Raw genomic sequence first — 20,207 nt, 5'->3', positions numbered from 1 at the left:
CAGTCTTGCATTAAAAACTGAGAGTGGAAGGCACAATAGAAACTTGGGAGCATTTAGTGTTCCTTTTTCCTGATTAAATGCAGATCACATAAGGGCTCTTAATGGGAGAAGGGGAGTATAGCTCCCAGTACATCTGGTCCCTGATATTAATCTTAACTGGTGATATCAAGGCACGTGGCTTCTGGGGCGGCAAATACCTGCAATGATGACTGAGTCAGTTCGGGCTGGGCCAAATTTCAATGTCATCTCATGCTTGTGTTTATGAACTGCCAGGTGGTCCTCGTTTGTAAATCTCTGAAATGAAACAGAAACGGAGATGTGAAAAAAAATAAGTGATTCAGTGCCCATTTAAAACGTCCTACCAAACAACCTGCAATAAGGTTGGTCCCTGGAAATAGGGGCTGGAGAAGGAATGGAAAGGAGAGAAAAATGGAAGTGATGGAGAAGGAGAGGATATGGATTAAAAATGAGAAAATAGGGAAGGAGAAAAAGAAGCACTAGAAAGCTGGGAGGAGAGAGAACGGGGAAGAGCGCAGCACCAACTGCTCTGTAATATCAGGTCCAAACGAGAGAAATGGACAGATTGTTGGTGAAGTGGGATCCAGGCAGGAGGCTCCAAATGAAAGAATAAAAAACAAACAAACAAACAAAAAAACACAAAAAAATCCCACGAAGGCAAACTCAGAGCAAACAAGGGGAAAATAATTTTTAATAATAATAATAATAATAAAGAAAGAAGAAGGGAAAGGCTGGGCACTAGCTGGTCATCACGAAAATAGGAAATTCAGAATGAAGCTCTCCATGGCGGGGTTGAATTGGACTATTTATGAGGGGGCTAACAGGGAGATAAATTATGCAGGATTAGGAGAACCATTTAACTTCCTGGACCCCACAGTGCTGCAGCAGGCGCCTGCCCAGCTATTTGGCTCAGGGTTTTAATGAGCCAGGATGGAGCTGTAGAGGACATAGGCCCAATGGCCAACAGTAATGGCACACACCAGCCCCATCGGCCAAATGCTGTCTCCCTTCATCGGGCAGCCCGCCTGGGCTCCATCGGCCATAAAGGGGCCAGTGCAATGCTGCTGGCTATATAATGGTAGAATACAAATGCAAGCAAAAAAATTTTCTGTTAGGGTAGGGAGAAGCCTGTAGGCAGGATGAGGGAAAGGAAAAGGAAGATGGTATAGATTTTATTTATTTAGGGGCTTGGGTGAAAGGACAATGAAAATGTGAGGCTAGGTCTGCCTCAGTTTATGACTAAAAGATAGGGTTACCGGACAATAATTTATGCTCCCACCCTTTCTTCAGAAGAGGGAAGTGAAGGGAACAGATGAACAGCAGTAATTCAAAAAAATGATACCCTCAAAATTCCCTTTGAGGCTGGCTAAGCACTTTCCTTCATTAAAACATGCCTGCAATACAGTAACAGCTTGGATGCTGCAGTTTCCACAGCTCCTTCACCAGCCAGGCTCTGAAACATGGTTCTGTTTGTCTTTTTGTTTATAAAATAATGACTGGTTAGTCCTCTCTTTTCACTCTCCTCTTTAGATACAAAACTTATCTTTAGAGCCTTCTTTCCACAGTTCTTCTTGACTACAAACCAGACAGGAGTCGCCCCATCCTAGCACCTATCCAGTTAAGAAAGCAACACTGAACTGTTTAAGTTTCTTTATTTTATTTAAAAGTAGCTTTCCCTAAATTTTCTCTGAGCCCTATCATAACTAAAGCCAGCTTAAGACCTAAAGTCCTTCCAAGCTAGGTCCATAGGCCTGAAGGGGTAAAGGGAATTTTCAATTAAAAGAATGAAGAACCAAGAAGTAAAACAGTCAAAAGAAGACTGCCTTAGTGGTTTCCAATGGGTCTAGGACAAAATCGAATTTTAAAGTGTGGCGATATTTAGCCAAGAACTTTAGTTTTCTCTATTGTTGGTTAACTGTAGGCATCAACTTTTCAGTCACAGATTCTTCCCTAAGGAAAGAAGGATGGGGATGGGGGTAGGGAAGGGAGGGGATAGTCTGTTAACCAGGGGTAGGATATTTGTAGATTAAACAAGTCACTGTGGAGGGTCTAGGACTGCCGAGTATTCAGTAAAAGGAAATGAGCAGAACCTAATCTACAGTGAAGGAAAAACACCATTTTACATGGATAGGAAGAGTCGTGAATTAGACAGGGGCATAAATTTTCAAAATTTATTGGTAATGTTATAACAATCTTTTTAAATAAAAATACATTTATAGATACTTCAAGGAAATATCCTGTAGGTAGCTTGAAAAATCTGGCACTATGTTCTAGTATATACAAGAATGACTTTCAAGCAAAAAGTCCTTTTCTACTATCAAAAACCTTAGTTTGCTCAAAACTGTTCAGAGAACAATTTTAAACCTTGAGGTTTTACACTGGTTAGGACTGTTTAATATTTTAAAAGGCAACTCCCCTTCTTGTTACAACTGCTCTGCACAGTCCTGACTTGCCTTTTTTGTCCTCCAGGTCTTGTTCCTCTCTGCTGCACACCCCCAAACTCCCTTCCACAACACCCCGTTCCACTTTGGGTTATTTATTTTTTTCCATATCAAAAGCTGGGGTCTGAAGAGAACTGAAGGTGGTTGAAGGGATCTCCCACCCAATAGCATCTCAGAGGTTTTGGTAACCATGATCACGGATAGAAAAAAAAAATTACACTTTTATTTTCACTAAACTCTAACTAAAATTTATTCCTAATTCATAATAGAAATTGTACCTAGTTTCTTATCATATTAGTTATTATAGATACCTCAAAATAGCCTTTCTACTCATCACTTTAAATTATGATAGTTACCAGAACTTCCACTAAAACTTATTTAAAGCAAGGATGAAGGTATAGCTCAGTGGTAGAGTGTATGCCTAGCAAGCACAAGGTCCTGCGTTCAATCCCCAGCACTTCCATTAAAACAACAACAAAAAACCTAATTACCTCCCCCCAAAAAGAGAACAACAATAAAACCCAGAACACTAAAAACTAAAACTTATTTAAAGCATTAACTTTAAAAAAGCACATGTATCACATTATCAAATATTTTAAGACTTTTTGATAACTGTATTTCAAAATAATTGCTTACTGTGTAATCCTGTATCTTTCATTTTACTGACTTAAAAATAGTATTCTGAGAAGGGCTTCGTAGGCTTCACCCAACTGCCATTGGGGGTCAATGACACAACAAAAGTCAAGAATCCTTCCTGACTACATCAGGTAGCATGCATACTTCAGAGGAGGAGGAGCCAGAAGGGCAGAATTTTAAGAAGCAGAGCACTGGCCTGGTCTTGGTTCCAGCCATCTCTCCCTGCTACCTCCAACATAATTCTTGCACAGCTAGAGTAGGAGGGAGAGAACAAAAGGATACTAAAGCTTTTTATCAAAGTGAATGTCAATCTCGCTATTATTTTCATTGTTCCCTATTCCCTCTTACTTATTAAGAATTAACTCAAGAATTCTCTAGGTCAATCTTGAACTGAATACTTAGGAAACCATCTCTCTAAAAGCAATTTCTCAATTAAAACATCTAAAATTAAGTGATAAAAATTTGACCTTATTAAAAATATAGATTATTCTATTGAATTAAATCAAATGAGTGGAGGGGCTCCCAAAAGGATTTTCTTTTTGAATTATTGCCCATTTAAAATCTGGCTCTCCCATTTGTTAATTCCCTTAACGGATCTTCTTTGATCTTTCCTATGACTAAGATTTTGGCAAACAGCCACTCAACTTAGGGAATACTGACTCTGGTTGTAGGGTAAATAATGATAATTTTCAATAAATGTGTAGATATTGACCATCTCCAAGACACTTGAGGGCTGATATCATTCAAAATGGGGGCTGAAGAATTTGAGTCATATTGGATCAGGAAGGCAATTTATAAGTCTTGGGAAAAGATCTGAATAGTAACACAAGTTTAGAGCCTTATTTGCTCAAGTAAACAAATCAGGACAGTTTCTCGGCATAAATGGGAGAGGGAAAGTATTATGTGCTAATTTGCACTCTATCTAGAGACCAAGATGATTTAGATTTGCACTATCCAATATGGTAGCCACTAGCTGCACATGGCTACTGAGCACTTGAAATGTGGCTAGTTCAAATTGAGATGTAATATGAATCAAAACACACAATGAATTTCAAACAGTACAAAAAAAGAAAAAGAGAATGTAACATATCTCATTAATTTTGATTACATGTTGAAATGATAATATTTTGGATATATTGGGTTAAATAAAATATATTATTAAATTTTACTTGTTTAGTTTTACTTTTTAATGTGGCTACTAGAAAATTTAAAATTACATATGTAGCTTGCATTTTGTGGTTTGTATTCTATTTCTTTTGGACAGCTCTGATCTAGATAACATGCTAGAAGATCTAATGGGAATTTTCATCATGTGCCAAACTTGATTCTTTCCCCCATGCACATTTTCTCTAAATGCAGCTTACACTATACAGCAGTGGTTCTCAACTAGGGGCAACTCTTGCCCGCCATGGTACATTTGGCAGTGTTTGGAGAAATTTTTGATTGTCACAACTGGGAGGATGCTACAGAACTCTAGGGGGTAGAGGTCTGGGATGCTGATACATATCCTATAATGCACAGGACAATGTCCCAAAACAAAAAATTATCTGACCCAAATGTCATTTGTGTCTCTGTTGAGAAACCCTGCTACAAGGTAACTGGGAAAGAGAGAAAGAAAGAAACAAACAAAAAAGCCTGTTTTTTAGTTTCCCTTGCCAAACTACCAACACATGTTTTTGGATCTGAAACTTGGAAGGGAAAAAACACAGGCAGAAAACTCCCAACCTCATTTCATAAAATGGCTGATGTACTACAAATCTGCAAATACTTAGGATAGGGAAATTAGGAAGATGGAGACAGAAGGCACTGTAATTGGGAGAAGAACAGACTAAATGAAATTCACGTGCACTGCCTTGTTAGTAACAAGAGATAACACAGAAGCAGCAAACCAAAACAATTTTGGTTACTTTTGATTTCACTCCCCAATGGAGGAAAAAGAAATAATGAGAAAAGAAATTTTCTTAGTTGAAGAAATGTTAAGAAGCATAAAAAGGAATGTCAGTCTTATGAGGAAGTCAATCTGAAAACTGGTATTAGTAATAGAATGGGCAGGGAAAGTACAGTTTTGGTAAAACACTTTCCATTTCTAAGAAGTTTCATTTTTCATTCATCCTTCTGTGATGAGAAACTGGAATCCCACCTCTTAGCAAACTGACTAAATAAACAGAGCAAAGTAAAAAGTTAGGAATGGCTTGAAGAACAAGCATGGTGGGAACTGGAAATCAGGAATCTATTTCACTAAATGAAATCTTCAAATTTTTAAATTTTTGGGGGGGGGAGAAGGGAGGTAATTAGGTTTATTTATTTATTTTAATGGAGGTACTGGGAATTGAATCCAGGACCTTGTGAATGCTAAGTATGCACTCTACCACTGAGCTACACCCTACCCCTCCCCTAGTTTTTAAATTTTTAAAATTGATGTATAACATATACAAACATCACACATCTTATGTGTATAGCTTAATGAATTTTTACATGCTGGTGTAATCACAACCCAGATCAAGATATGAAACATTTCAGGCACCCCTGAAGACTCCGTCATACCCCTCTTTTCTTAAGCTTTTAAAATGAAATAATTATATAAAACACTTAATACCTAGCAGACAGCATGAATTCAGCTCGGTCTCTCCTCTTTCCCTTTTTAAAATCTCAAAGCAGACAGGTATTGTAGTAAAAATTAGTTTTTCTTTGTAGAATAATTTGAAACAAGTTAATGTTTAGAGAGAGTTCTTTTTCTAATCCTGTTGAGACTAGTCTTCCAGAAGCTTTTTGAAAAAGCAGCACTAAACAGAATTGAAGAGAGAAGACTCAGGGCAAATGCGAGCTCAGGCCAAACTAAAGCTAAATTTTTGTCTGTTGACTCTGAGCCAGGGACAAGCATATGGGCATTAGAAATATAATAGTTTCAAGTTAAAGCCTTGGTAAAGTTTTGTGACCAATGAAATTTCTATGCAATATGCACTAAACTCCTAGCCAAAGTCATTCCTGAAATGTTGTTTTTGGCCATCATAGCTCCAGTTTCCATGTGGATTTGCCTCACATTTTAAAGTGCTTTTATATCCTGACCTATGATTAATTCACATCCCTTTCCTTGATTTAGAAGAGTAGACTGGGGGAAGAAGACAAATCAGAACACTTCAGTTATTAGGAAATGAGCCCTGAATGCCTAAAGTATCAGGGAATTGAGTTTATATTTGTGACAGTCTGAAAAGTCATTTATGCTAAAACCTAACTACCCTCTTCTCCAAAGTTTGTGGGTTTGGCAGTGCTTCATGGACAGGCTAGCTTTCTTTTATTATAGTATCTACACTTGGGCATATTCTGAAGAAAGAAAATAGTTTGAAAAAGGGAAATTGAGAAACTGTGGGGAGCAAGCTCTAGAATATAGTGGTATCAGTGCTGAGCAGGGTGGAAAGAAGCTGAGGTTTTTTTTTTTTTTTGATTGCTATTTAATTACTTCAATTGATCACACATTCTGAAAGAAGAAACTGGAAGATACGCAACAGTCTTAAGGCTTCTCACCCTCAATGCAGTGCTTCTATTCCCAATGCAAGATTCATTTATGTTTGGGAACAGGGGGAAAGGCAGAAGGGAAGGGACAAAATACATACACCTCAAAGCGAACATAACTTTCATTTGTACCTTGGTCAATCCTAGGCTCCTGCTTTCTACAAGATGCTGCTGTTTACCAAATGAGTCACACATCCTGCTTTGAATGCCTCATGGCTCTTGAATGAATCATTTCAAAGTACAGGATTGTTCAACAAATAAATACAACCACAGAAGCAGCAGCTCATAGGCTGCATGTGTGAGCAAGGTAATTTATAGAGGAAAAATAAGGACAGGAAACTTTTTCCCAAAATACTCTAAAAGAAAATGCTGTCAGCGGAATGAAGGAGTACAAACTAAAGGGAGGTGGGAAAACCCACCAAATTGTACCTAAGGTAAATTCTGCTGTCTGTGGATTGAAAAATTATCTGCTTGGGGAAGGCTGTCAGCGTGTCTTAAAGAGATGATTCTGGCAGCTGACTAAATCAGTCCATTGTAAAAAGAAGAAATTTTGAGAGAAGAAACATTATTTGATAGTTGGTCTAGCAGAGCACCCATCTGATAGAATATAAGCCCCTCAAAAACAAGAATCCTCATTTGTTTGTTCATGGAAGTATCCCAAGCACTTAGAACAGTACCTGCACACAGTAGGTGCTTAATAAACATTTGCTGAATAAATGTCAACTAGCATACCTCATTAAAGTGCTACAACACATCCCCAACTCACAAAACTCTTACCAATGTGTACAATGGTAGGAGTATTTTCATCATCAATATTCAAAAGGAGTGTTGATATTTTATTATTTTTTAAAATGTAGGTACTGCGGATTGAACCGAGGACCTTGTGCACGCTAGGTACGTGCTCTACCACTGAGCTATATGCCGCCCCCAAGGAGTGTTGATATTTTAAATACCAGCTCTTTCCTATGGAACTAAAGGGTGGACTCAATGAGGACCAAGAATTCTCTAATGGGAGAAGCTTAGAATTTCAAAAATTAAGACAAAAGGAAAAGGTCAAAAAGGCAGCAAAGGGGATTTAAATTACTGGGAAGAATTTCTTGACTCTGAGGGTGAGAGAGTTGAAATCATCCCCAAAGGAGATTGTATTTTTTAAATTTTTATTAAAAATTTTTTGGGGGGAGGTAGTTAGGTTTATTTATTATTTTTTTAATGGAGGTACTGGGGATTGAACCCAGGACCTCGTGCATGTTAAGCACCCGCTCTACCACTGAGCTATAACCTCCCCTTCCCAAAGGAGATTTTAAAGGAATGTAAAATGCATTAGTTTTCTGGTCCCCTTATATTTTTATAACTTTATTTTCTCCTATTCTTCCACTAACACTTTCCATCCAGGTCAGTCTCTACTGATCTGCAAAGTCCACTTGTTTTCAATGTTATGCCTCTACAGAATCCCCTATTCTCAGGCATGCCTTCCTCTCTCCCTTCAGTTTATCCAAATACTACCACTTTCCAAGGCCCAGCTGAAATTCAATTGCTTTTTGAAAGTTTCTCTAATGACTCTAGCCCTCAGCAGTCCATCATCCTGAACCTGTACGGCACTTTGAACAATCTGCACCATGTAATCTAGAATTCTAGTCTACATGGTCTCATGGTTTTATCCTTTAAAGTAGACTGTAAACCATCAGAAGGTTAAAAATATATCCTACACTTATTCTTCACCCTTCCCACCTATCCCGTATCTCGGGGCTTAACCCAATGGAGAGCACACAGTAGCTGCTCAATAAATTCCTTTTTCTGTGATTAGGTCAAGTTTTATATAGTGGTATGAGAATAACTATTGAAGAGCTTTATCACTTTTGGATTCTAAGACCTTTAACAGTGCACACTTTCTGAATGATCTGATACCTTTCCATCTCTATTTCCAAAGTATATTTTTCATTAAGAAATAAGTGAGAATCAGTGTATCCTCCCCACTATTTTGTTAGACATCAGATTCCCTATATTACAGAAAGGCACTTAGGACACTTTCAATATGCTAAAGTTATACTGCTGTTGGACACTGGTGCCGTGTCTTGTGGGTCAATCTACTTTCTTCGGGTATCTGATTCCATCACTGAACTTAATTTTATTACCAACTAAAATGCTCTGTGTAAAAAATGTCAATTTATCAATAACAACCTTTTCCTTCTTTACTCTTCAAACCATTAGTGGTAATTTTAACCACATCCTTTTGAGCATTTTCTTTTAGGATACCAATTACTTGAATTTTATTGAGCAGAATATCAGCATCCCACAGGAGTCAAGCAGTATCAAGAACTGGATTCCTTCACAGACATAGAAAACAAACTTACGGTTACCAGAGGGGAAGTGAGTGGGAAGGGATAAATTGGGAGTTCGAGATTTGCAGATACTGACTGATACATATAAAACAGATAAACAAGTTTATACTGTATAGCACAGGGAATTGTATTTAATATCTTGTAGTAGCTTACAGTGAAAAAGAATATGAAAATGAATACATGTATATTCATGTATGACTGAAGTATTGTGCTGTACACCAGAATTGACACAACACTGTAAACTGACTATAGTTCAATTAAAAAAAAAAGAACTGGATTCCTTCTTTTACAAAGTTTACCCTGGAGTATCTGACAAGAGGAAAAGGTGTATTACAATCAAATCAACAAACCAGTTAGAGGTTGAAGAGTGGGAAAAGAATATTAAAACTCAGAGTCAACATTGAATTGCTGAACCTTCATTCTTAGGATCTGGGATTAACATCAACACATTATTCCACAAAACACAGCCCAACAATTCAACTATTTCTCTAAGTAGCAGAAGTTTTAAACACTCATCCACACCTGATCATTCATTTTTATTTTCATTCCTGTTCCCCTCTCCTGATTATGACAAGTGTAAAAAATCATGAGCCCCATGGGTGGTGTCTTGTGCCAACTAACTTGCAGGTACCTAAGAACTCACAACAAAAAAGGAAATGAGCTCCAAAGTTCATACAGGCCGACTCCAACCAGGGACTGGGCAGTATAGGAAAGAGGGTGACAAATATAATTTCTCATCAGTTTAACTGGGAAAAGATTAGGTTATTTTATTTTTGAATCTTGCGTATTATGGGTTTGAGAAATATAATCTTACTTCAGGTTTCAATACACTTAGAAAGTCCCGGTCATCTCGACTTCTATGGTATTCCCTAGTAACACAGTAAAGCAGTAAGTATAAATCTTTCCCTTCTCCTTTCTCATGCTCTCTTTTTATTTTTATTGTGGTAAAATACACATAACACAAAATTTACCATCAAAACCATTTTAAGAGTACCGCTCAGTGGTACCAAATACACTTGTATTGTGCAACCATCACCACCACCCCTCCCCCATAACTTTTTTTATCTTGTAGAACTAAAACACTATACTCATTAAACAATAACTCTCCATTCTTCCTTCCCCCCACCCCCTAGCAACCACCGTTACAGTTTGTCTTTATGATTCTGACTACTCTAAGTATCTCATATAAGTGAAATCATACAGTATTTGTCTTTTTGTGACTTATTTCACTTAGCACATCTTCAAGGTTCCTCCATGTTGTAGCATACCGCAGAATTTCCTTCCTTTTTAAGGCTGCATGATAGCCCATTGTATGTCTATAACACATTTTGTCCATTTATCAGTAGATGGACATTTGGGTTGCTTCTGCAATTTACCTATTATGAATAATGTTGCTATGAATAGGGGTGTACAAATATCTCTGCTCTCAATTCTTCTGGGTATATACCCAAAAGTGGAATTGTTGGATCATATAATAATTCTATTTTTAATTTTTTGAGGAACTGTCATACTGTTTTCCTCATTGGCTGCACCATTTCACATTTCCACCAACAACGCACAAGGGTTCCAGTATCTCCATACCCTCCCCAATACTCATTATTTTCTGTTTTTTTGTTTTGATAGTAGCCATTCTAATGTGAAGTAGTATCTCATTGTAGTTTTGATTTGCTTTTCCCTAATGATTACTGATACTGAGCATCTCTTCATGTGCTGGTTAGCTACGTGTATATCTTCTTTGGAGAAATGTCTGTTCAGTATTTTTTGTCCTTTTTTAAATCACATTTTTTGTTGTTGAGTTTCAGAAGTTCTCTATACATTCCAGATATTAAGCCCTTATCTGATACATGATTTGCAAATTTTTTCTCCCATTCCGTAGGTTGCCTTTTTACTCTGTGGATACTGTCTTTTAATGTACAAAAATTTTTTAATTTTTGTAAAATGCAATCAGTCTATTTTTTTCGTTACTTGCACCTTTGGTGTCACATCCAAGAAATCACTGCCAAATTCAATGTTGTGAAGCTTTTTGTCCTATTTTTCTTCTAAGAATTTTATTGTTAGGTCTAACATTTAAGTCCTCAATCCATTTTGAGTTAATTTTTATATATAGTGAAGGGTCCAACTTCATTCTTTTGCAAGTGAAGATCCAATTTTCCCAGCATCATTTGTTGAAAAGACTGTCCCTTCTATAAATGTTTGGTAGAGTTCACCAGTGAAGCCCAGGAATTTTCTTTGTTAGCAGACTTTTAAAAAATTACTGATTCAATCTCCTTATTAGTTATAGATGTATTCTGATTTTCTGTTTCTTCATGATTTAGTCTTGATAGGTTTTGTGTTTCTAGGAATTTGTCCATTTCATATAAGCTATCTGATTTGCCGGCAAAAAACTGTTCATAGTATTCTCTTATTATCCTTTGTATTTCTGTTGAATTGATAGTAATGTCCCCACTTTCATTCTGATTAGTAATTTTTATCTTCTCTATTTTTTTCTTAGTTCACCTAGTTAAAAGTTTGTGAATTTTGTTTATCTTTTAAAAACAAATTTTGGTTTCACTGATTATCTCTATTGTTTTTCTACTCTCTTATCTTTGCTCTAACCTATTTTATTTCCTTCCTTCTGCTAGCTTTGGTTTAGTTTGTTCTTGTTCTAGTCTCTTAAGTTGTAAAGTTAGGTTGTTGATTTGAGATCTTTTTTGTTTTTTTATGTAAGCATTATAGTTATACATTTCCCCTTTAGTTCTTCTTTCACTGTGTTCCGTAAGTTTTGATATGTTGTGTTTTTGTTTTCATTCATTTTTAAGCTTTTCCCCCCTAATTTCTCTCGTGATTTCTTCTTTGATCCATCAGTTGTTTAAAAGTGTACTGTTAAATTTCCACAATTTTGTGTATTTTCCAGTTTTATATCTGTTGTTGATTCCTAACCATTCCATTGTGGTCAGAGAATATACTCCATATATCATATCCACCTTTTAAATTCTATTAAGACTTCATTTGTGGCCTAACATATGGTCTATCCTGGAAAATGTTCCTTGTGCACTGTTGCTGTGGTTAGAGTGTTCTATATACATCTGTTAGATCTAATTGGTTTATTGTGTTAAGTCTTCTATTTCCTTACTTATCTTCTGTCTGGTTGTTCAATCCATTACTGGGAATGGGGTTATTAAAAGTCTACTTTAATATCTATTTCTCCCTTTAATTCTATCAGCTTTTACTTTACATATTTTGATGGTTTGTCATTAGGTGTGTAAATGTTCATAGTTGTTATACCTTCTTACTGCACTGAAACTTTAATGAATATATAAATAATGTCCTTCTTTGTCTTTTGTAACATATTTTGATCTAAAATCTATTTATTCTGATATGAGTATAGCCACCACTGTGCTCTTTGGGTTACAATTTGCATGACATATCTTTTTTCATCCATTTACTTTCAACCTGTTTGTGTCTTTGGGTCTCAAGTGAGTCTCCTGTAGACAGCATATAGTTGGATCATGTGGGGTTTTTCTTTGTTTTATTGAAGTATAGTTGATTTACAATATTGTGCTAGTTTCAGGCATACAGCAAAGAGATAGTTTTATATATATATATATATATATATAGTTTTCAGATTATTTTTCATTATAGATTATTACAGGATATTAAATATTATTCCCTGTGTTACAGAGTAAAGCCTTGTTGCTTATCTATTTTATATACAGTAGTGCATATCTATTAATCCCATATTCCTAGTTTATCCCCCCTCTCCCCTGTGGTAACCATAAATTTGTTTTTGGTGTCTGTGCATCTATGTCTGTTTTGTAAATAGGTTCATTTGCATTATTTTTTAGATTCCACATATAAGTGATACCATATAATATTTGTCTTTCTCTGTCTAACTTCATTTGGTATGATACTCACTAGGTCCATCCATGTTGCTGCAAACAGCAATATTTCGTTCATTCTTTTTTAGATCTTGTGTTTTTATCCATTCTGCCAATCTCTGTCTTTTGAGTTGAAAGTTTAATCCACTTATATTCGAAGTAATTATTGATAAGGAGGAATTTACTTCTGTCATTGTGCTTTGTCTTCTATATGCCTTATAGGTTTTTTGTCCCTCATCTCCTGCATTACTGTCTTTTTTTTTGTGTTTAGTTTTTTATGGTAGTAAGTCTAAATTTCTTTCTCATTTCCTATTTTCTTCGTGGTTCCATGGGGATTACATTTAATATACTCAAGTTTTAATACTCTAATTCAAATGTATACCAGCTTAACTTCAATAACATACAAAAACTCTGTTCCTTTATAGTTCTCTGCTCACCTCTTTTAGTTGTTGATGTCATAAAATTACAACTTTATACATTGTGGGCCCCAAAACAAACTAATAATTCTTTTAAATGCACCAATCTCTTATATTACATGGAAAACAAGACTTGAAATTACAAGCCAATGTTACAATAATACTAGCTTTTACATTAGAAATTTTTTTCCATAAATGTACTACTGTCTTAAATCATGTAGAAAACAAAAAGTGCAATTACAAACCATTCTTACACTATTAATAATAGCTTTGTAACTGCCCACGTATTTACCTTTCTTGAGATTCTAATTTCTCCCAATGGCTTCAAGTTACTGTCTAGTATACTTTCACTTCACTTTGCAGGACTCCCTTGAGGATTTCTTGCAGGGCAGGTCTAGTGGTCACAAACTCCCTCAGCTTTTATCTCTCTGGGGATGTCTTAATTTCTCCCTCACTTTTGAAGGGCATTTTTGCTGGATATAGGATTCTTGGTTGACAGTTTTTAGTTTGAGCACTGCATGTATATTTGGTCTACTGTCTTCAAGCCCATGAAGTTTCTTATCAGACATCTGTTTACAATCTTATAGAGGATTCCTTGTACGTGATGATTCACTTCTCTCTTGCTGCTTTCAAGATTCTCTCTTTGTCTCTGGCCTTTGAAAGTTTGTTTATAATGTGTTTTGGTGCGGATCTCTGAATTCATCTTCCTTGGAGTTTGTTGAGCTTTTTGGATGTTTACAGTTATGTCTTTCATCAAATTTGGAAAATGTTCAGCCATTATTTCCTCAGTTTTTCTCTCTGCCTCTTCTTTCTTTTTCTCTATTCCCTCCCTCCCTCTTTCTCTGTCCCTTCCTCCTTCTCTCCCTCTACTTCTTGGACTCCCACAATGAGTATGTTGGTCTGCTTAATGGTATCCCACAGGTCCCTTAGGCTTTGCTTGCTTTTTGTCAGTATTTATTTTCTGTTCTTTACACTTGATAATTTCCAATCTCCTATATTCAAGTTCACTGATTCTTTCTTCTGCCTGCTCAAATACACCTTTGAATCCCTCTAGTGAATTTTTCATTTCAGTTACTTTTCAGCTCCAGAATATCTTTTTTGTTTCTTCTTAGATTTTCTCTTTATTGATATTTCAATTTTGTTCATACATTGTTTTATTGACTTTCTCCACATCTTTGTTTAGTTCTTTGAGCTTCAACACAGGTGTTTTAAAGTCTTTGTCTATCAGATCTGCCATCATGTCTTTCTCAGGGATGGTTTATGTTTATTTTTTTTTCCCTTTGAATGGGTCATACTTTGTTCTTTTTATACCCTGTCATTTTTTTTTCTTGAACACCAGGCATTTAAATCTAACAAAACAGTAACTCTGGAAATCAGATTTCTCTCCCCTCCCCACAATTTGCTGATTTTTGTTATCATTTTTGTTATGTTTGTTGTAGGGTATCTCTGTGCTAAGAATCAGCCTGAGGTGTATGTCTTCTCATGTCTTTTCTGATCCTTTCCCTAGGCATGCACACTTTCTAATTTTCCCCACATATGCTGTTAGTTGTTTTTGAATGTCTCAGACTTTAATGTCTGCCTCCCAAAAGGGGAAAAAAGTAAAAAATGAAGGGGAGAAAATGGGCACAGGCCCTTTAAATTCCCTAGAAGTCACTTCAGCCAGAGAGGGAGGGTCTTGTAACAATGTGAGGAGGTGCAACAAAATGGCTACCAGCCTACACTTCTGTGATCAGAAGCAACAATCAGCACCCTGAGAACAGATCCCTGATACTTAGAGGAAAGGGTCCTTTTTGCCCATCCTAATTCCCCCATATGCTAAGCTACTGTTAGGTACTTGCAGCTGAAATCATTCCTAACCAATACATGATGATCTTCAGGACACAGAGTTTTCCTCATTTTCTATTTAAGGAATTTAGAAATGGAATATGTGAAAAAATATCCCATTCTACATCTCTAAGAGTATTTATCAATTGTACCTAATGCAGAATTCCATTGTCATTTTCACATAGTATACCAAATAAATTACTCTATCTCACCATCACCTATTGCCCCAGGGCTCCTTAAAAACAATGGCTATATACTGTCTGGGCTTTTGGGAAGGACAAAACAGTAAGAGAGAGGCACCTTAAGATGCTGCTCTTGAAACTAAATAAGTTAAAGATCACTCTTCTCTACGGTATGGAGTTTTAGGCTTAACTACATCTTTTCTTATTCCTGGCTGGCCCTCTCCCTCCATACCTTATGGCACTCTTGGAAACTATGCTAAAGAATTAACAATAGATCCATTATCTTTCTTTAGGCGGCAGCTACTTACTTGGATGGATTAAATGCTCAATGAACTTTAAAGGACCAGTGCCCAGGAGTAGAGAAATCCCAAGGGCAATTCAGCAGGACTTGATCCTGTGTCAGTAACATAGCTAATTGCTTTCTCCGTAGCTCTTGCCTAATGGTAGAACTTTTAGTATTCTACTTTCCAGATGTAGCCACTTAGTTGGGGTACCATTAAAGTTCCCAAAGGGATAACTTTAGTTCTTAACAAAGCAAGGAAAGCTTTTTGGGTCAAAATGATTATCACACAGTCCTATTAAGTTCTTGTTGACATTAAAAACACATTTTTCAATCTCATCTTTCTTCCCAAATTCTTATTAAGATATTATGAGTCTTTGAAAAACATATCAAAGACTTCTATCTTCTAATTTCCAACAAAGTAAGTGTTGTCATTCCCAGATCTCACATATGGGTGGGAAGGACATAGATGCAGTGTGAACAGTGTGGACCATAACTGTGTTTTTCTCTTGGACTGCTGAAAATTTCACTATGGAAAAAGAATACTTTATAAACACTTCTTGATCATACAGGAGATTCTGAATGCTTATAACAAGTACTGAGCAAAGCATGTATGAGTCACAGTACAGAGCCTACAATAACTAAAACTCTGCCTTGTAAGGGTATATACAATTCAGTACTGTAACCATTAAGCCAAAAGAAAAATTAAACCTGGGGAAGAGAGAGAGGCTTAGAGGGAAAGATGGAGGGGAGAGGACAAGGAAAGCAAGATCTCAGTCTCCAAAACTGAGTGCTTAGTCTGTTGGAGCAAACTTACAAGATTACACTCACTCACTCTCAGATAATTCCAAAATGCAGCAATGCATTTTTTGTTTTAAACAAGTTATCAAATCTTAAGTGCCCAGAGTTTTCACATACACAGAAGAGGTTACAGGCTGGTAAAGAAACAGGCAAAGACAAAGACTCGAATGGTTTGGCAGTCTCTAGAATAAACCAGAAACTTGTAAGGTATACTGATTCTGTCTTGCAACCTTAATTTAGTGCAAAAAAAAAAATTCTTACCCTGATTTGCTGACATATTCAGTTGATTCATTATCTTTGTGTCTAACCTGGAACGTTTTGAAATAAAAACAAGCAAATAGCAAACTCATTAAATTTTGGATGTTTGCTTTTTAGCCATTAGAGATATATTTTAGAATGTTGGCCACTGAACAGAAGTCTATAATAAAAGAACACAGGCAGGTAAGGGGAAAGAATGGACCCTATGCTGCCTAACAGTAACACTTACCCACATGCTCCTTGACTTTCACAGTGATCCAATACAGCGAGAACATCCAATACTTGGGAAACTGCCCCTGCTAACCTCTTCAGCCTCATCTCCTGCTGCTCTCCATCCCAATTTGTGCTCCATCAACATCAAACTACCTGCAGTTTCTCTGAACATGCTATGCTGTTTCATTCTTTTGTATCTGCTGTTGTGTTACATGTTCTTCTCCACTTTCTCTGTCTGGCAAACTTTTATTTATCTTTCAAAACTAGTTAAAGCATCATTTCCTTCCTGAAGCCTTCTCTGACGTCTAACAGACCTCTTGATAACTTGCAAATACTTATATTATTCATTACATATATCATGTTACAAGTAACTGCATTTTTATGTGTCTGATTCCTCGATGAGAGAGTGAATACACTGATGTCTTACACATCTTTCTGTCACAGTATCTAGCATGGTGTCTAGCACATTGCAGATATTAAAATTTTTTAATTAAATCAAACCTACAAAAGCTAATGAGGGTCTGACTGAATTGTGAAACTTATTCATGGACTACTTTCTGAAAACCTGTCCCCAGACTTACTTAAGGTTGGAGGTACCTGGCAAAATACACAAAGAGAAATGCCTTGATATAATCTTAACAATGGCTCCTTTGTGTGCACTAAATCTCTCACAAGAGACCTTTGTGAAAACCCATAGTCAATTTTTTTTTAGCACCTTTATTGTGGTATGGTTCCTATACAGTAAACTACACATATTTCAGATATACAATTTGATGAATTTTGATAAATGTATACACCCATGAAATCACCGCCACAATCAAGATAGCTAACATTCCCATCACTTCCCAAGAGGTGCAATTTTCATTTATCCCTTTCCACCCCCTTTAGTCTCTGGTAACCATAAGTTTGTTCTCTATGTCTGTGAGTCTGTTTCTGTTTTGTATGTAAGTTCATCATTTGTGTCCTTTTTTTAAGATTCCACATATAAGCAATATCATATGGCATTTTTTCTTTCTTTCTGGCTTACTTCACTTAGAATGACAATCTCCAATTCCATCCATGTTACCTATAGTCAATTTTTGATTGTAGTCTAAAATGATAACAAATTGCTCCAATTACATAGAACCTCCCCCCATTATATCAGAATATAGACAAGCCAGGAGGTGGTAATGGGATCCTATTAACCTTCATCTCACATTACAGCAAACCCATCTGTTAGGGGAAGAGAAGAGAGAAAGGATAAATATAAAAGCCATTAAGCATACTGATGGTGTCAGGGAAAAACTAAGATTCTGGTATTCCTAGTCCTCGCTTCTTGGTAACAACTCACAATAACAAATTGCAGATTTCAACCATAGTGTGGTAGGCCAATAATGGCTCCTGTGTTAGTTTGCTAGAGCTGACAAAGTACCACAAACCTGGGGCTTAAACAACAGAAATTTATTGTCTCCCAATTTTGGAGGCCAGAGTTTGAAATCAAAACGTCAGCAGGGCTGGTTCCTTTTGAATGACATGAGGGAGAATCTGTCCTAGTTTCTCTCCTAGCTTCCAGTGGTTTGCCAGTTATCTTTGGTCTTTCTTGGTTTGTGGCAGCATAACTCTAATCTCTATTCCTGGGGTGCATGTCTGTGTCCCATTTCTTAATTTTATAAGGACACCATTTGTACTGGATTAGGGGCCTACCCTACTCCAGTATGACCTCATATCAACTAATTACATCTATAATCCTATTTCCAGATAAGGTCACATTCTGAGGTACTTGGGGCTAGGACTTAAACATGTAAATTTGGGAGCACACAATTCAACTCATAATAGCTCCCAAAGATATGTCCATGTCCTAATTCCTAGAACCTGTGAATGACACCTTAGATGATGACTCAATTAAGGGTTCTTAGATGAAGAGGTTATCCTAGATTATACAGTTGGGCCCTCAATGCCAACACAATTATCCTTATAAGAGAGAGGTAAAGGGAGATGCACATAAACAGGAGAAGGTGATGTGAAGACAGAAGCACAGACTGGAGTGATGTGGTCACAAGCCAAAAAATGCTGGTAGTCACCAGAAGCTAGGAGAGGTAAGGAAAGGATTTTTCTGAGAGCCTCCAGAAGACGTGTAGCTTTGTTCATGCCTTGATTTCGAACTTCTGGCCTCCTGAACTCTGGGCATAACAAATACAATAGATATTAAACCAACTATCAATAATCACTTTAAATGCCAATAGTCTAAATATGTCAATTAAAAGAGATTATGAGAGTGGATCAAAAAACAAGACCCAATTATATATTGTTTATAAGAAGTTCACTTTAAATATAAAGACATACATAGATTAAAAGAAAGGGGATGAATAAAGATATATTATGGTAACACTAATCAAAAGAAAGGAGAGTAGCTATATTAATTTCAGACAGAGCAGAATCCAGAGCTAGGAAAGTCATCAGGTATAAAGAGGCATTACATAATGATAAAGGGATAAATACTCCAAAAAGACAAAAAAAAAATTCCTTAATATATATGTGCCTAACCATAGAGTGTCAAAATACCTGAGGCCAAAACTGGTAAAACTGCAAGGAGAAAGAAATGAATCCACTATTATAGTTGGAGACTTTAACACTCCTCTATCAGAAATGGACAGATCCAGCAGGCAGAAAATCAGTATGGACAAAGGTGAATTCAACAGTACCATCAATCAACTGGATATATTGACATCTATAGAATACTTCATTCAAGAACAGCAGATTACACATTCCTCTTAAGTCCACAAAGAAGGAACATTCACCTAGACAGACCTCATTCTGGGCCATATAACATATCTTAACAAATTTAAAAGACTAGAAATCATACAATATCTGCTCTCAGACCACAACAGAATTAAACTAGAAATCAATAGCAGAAAGATAGCTGGAAAAATCTCCAAATACTTGGAGACTAAATAACACATTTCTAAATAACACATCAGTCAAAGAAGAAACAGAAATCTCAAGAGAAACTTTAATATAATTTTAACCGAGTGAAGATAAAAATACAACTGTACCAAAATTTGTGGAATGCACAAAAGTAAGGCTTAGAGAGTAATATATAACATGAATGGATATTTAGAAAAGAAGAATGATCTAAAATCAATAAGCTTTCATTTCAGGAAATTAAAAAAGAAGAGTAAATTAAATCCAAAGTAAGCAGAAAAAAATTAATAAAAACTAGAACAGAAATCAATGAAATTAAAAACAAGAAATCAATACAACCAAAACCTGTTTCTTTGGAAAGAGTAATAAAATTGATAAATCTCTAGGTAAGCTAACTAAGAAAAGAGAGAAGATACAAATTATTAATACAAATGAAAGAGGGACATCACTACAGACTGCATGGACATTAAAGGAAAATAAAGGAATATTATGAACAACTCCATGTCCACAAAATTGATAGCCTAGATGAAA

The 20,207-nt window shown here is 36.2% G+C and overlaps 1 protein-coding gene and 1 non-coding gene across 9 annotated transcripts in view; both read right to left on the bottom strand.

Annotated features, from left to right (window-relative positions):
- Positions 1 to 20,207, bottom strand: part of LOC105076295 (cyclic AMP-dependent transcription factor ATF-7) — an 81,685-nt gene that overhangs the window by 24,442 nt on the left and 37,036 nt on the right. For all 8 annotated transcript variants that reach the window (XR_012510583.1, XM_074374737.1, XM_010964398.3 and 5 more), the window contains exon 3: positions 198 to 294. Coding sequence is in view for 7 of the 8 variants with exons in the window: in XM_074374737.1 (XP_074230838.1) it covers positions 198 to 294 (97 nt within the window). In the remaining variant the exon portion in view is untranslated. The remainder of the gene's footprint in view (positions 1 to 197; positions 295 to 20,207) is intronic.
- Positions 7,816 to 7,888, bottom strand: TRNAV-AAC (transfer RNA valine (anticodon AAC)). Its single transcript has one exon. It is a non-coding gene; the product is annotated as a tRNA-Val (tRNA).

This window comes from Camelus bactrianus, chromosome 12, assembly GCF_048773025.1.
Source record: "Camelus bactrianus isolate YW-2024 breed Bactrian camel chromosome 12, ASM4877302v1, whole genome shotgun sequence".
NCBI lineage: Eukaryota > Metazoa > Chordata > Mammalia > Artiodactyla > Camelidae > Camelus > Camelus bactrianus.
This window is presented reverse-complemented; position numbering and strand designations above follow the sequence as displayed.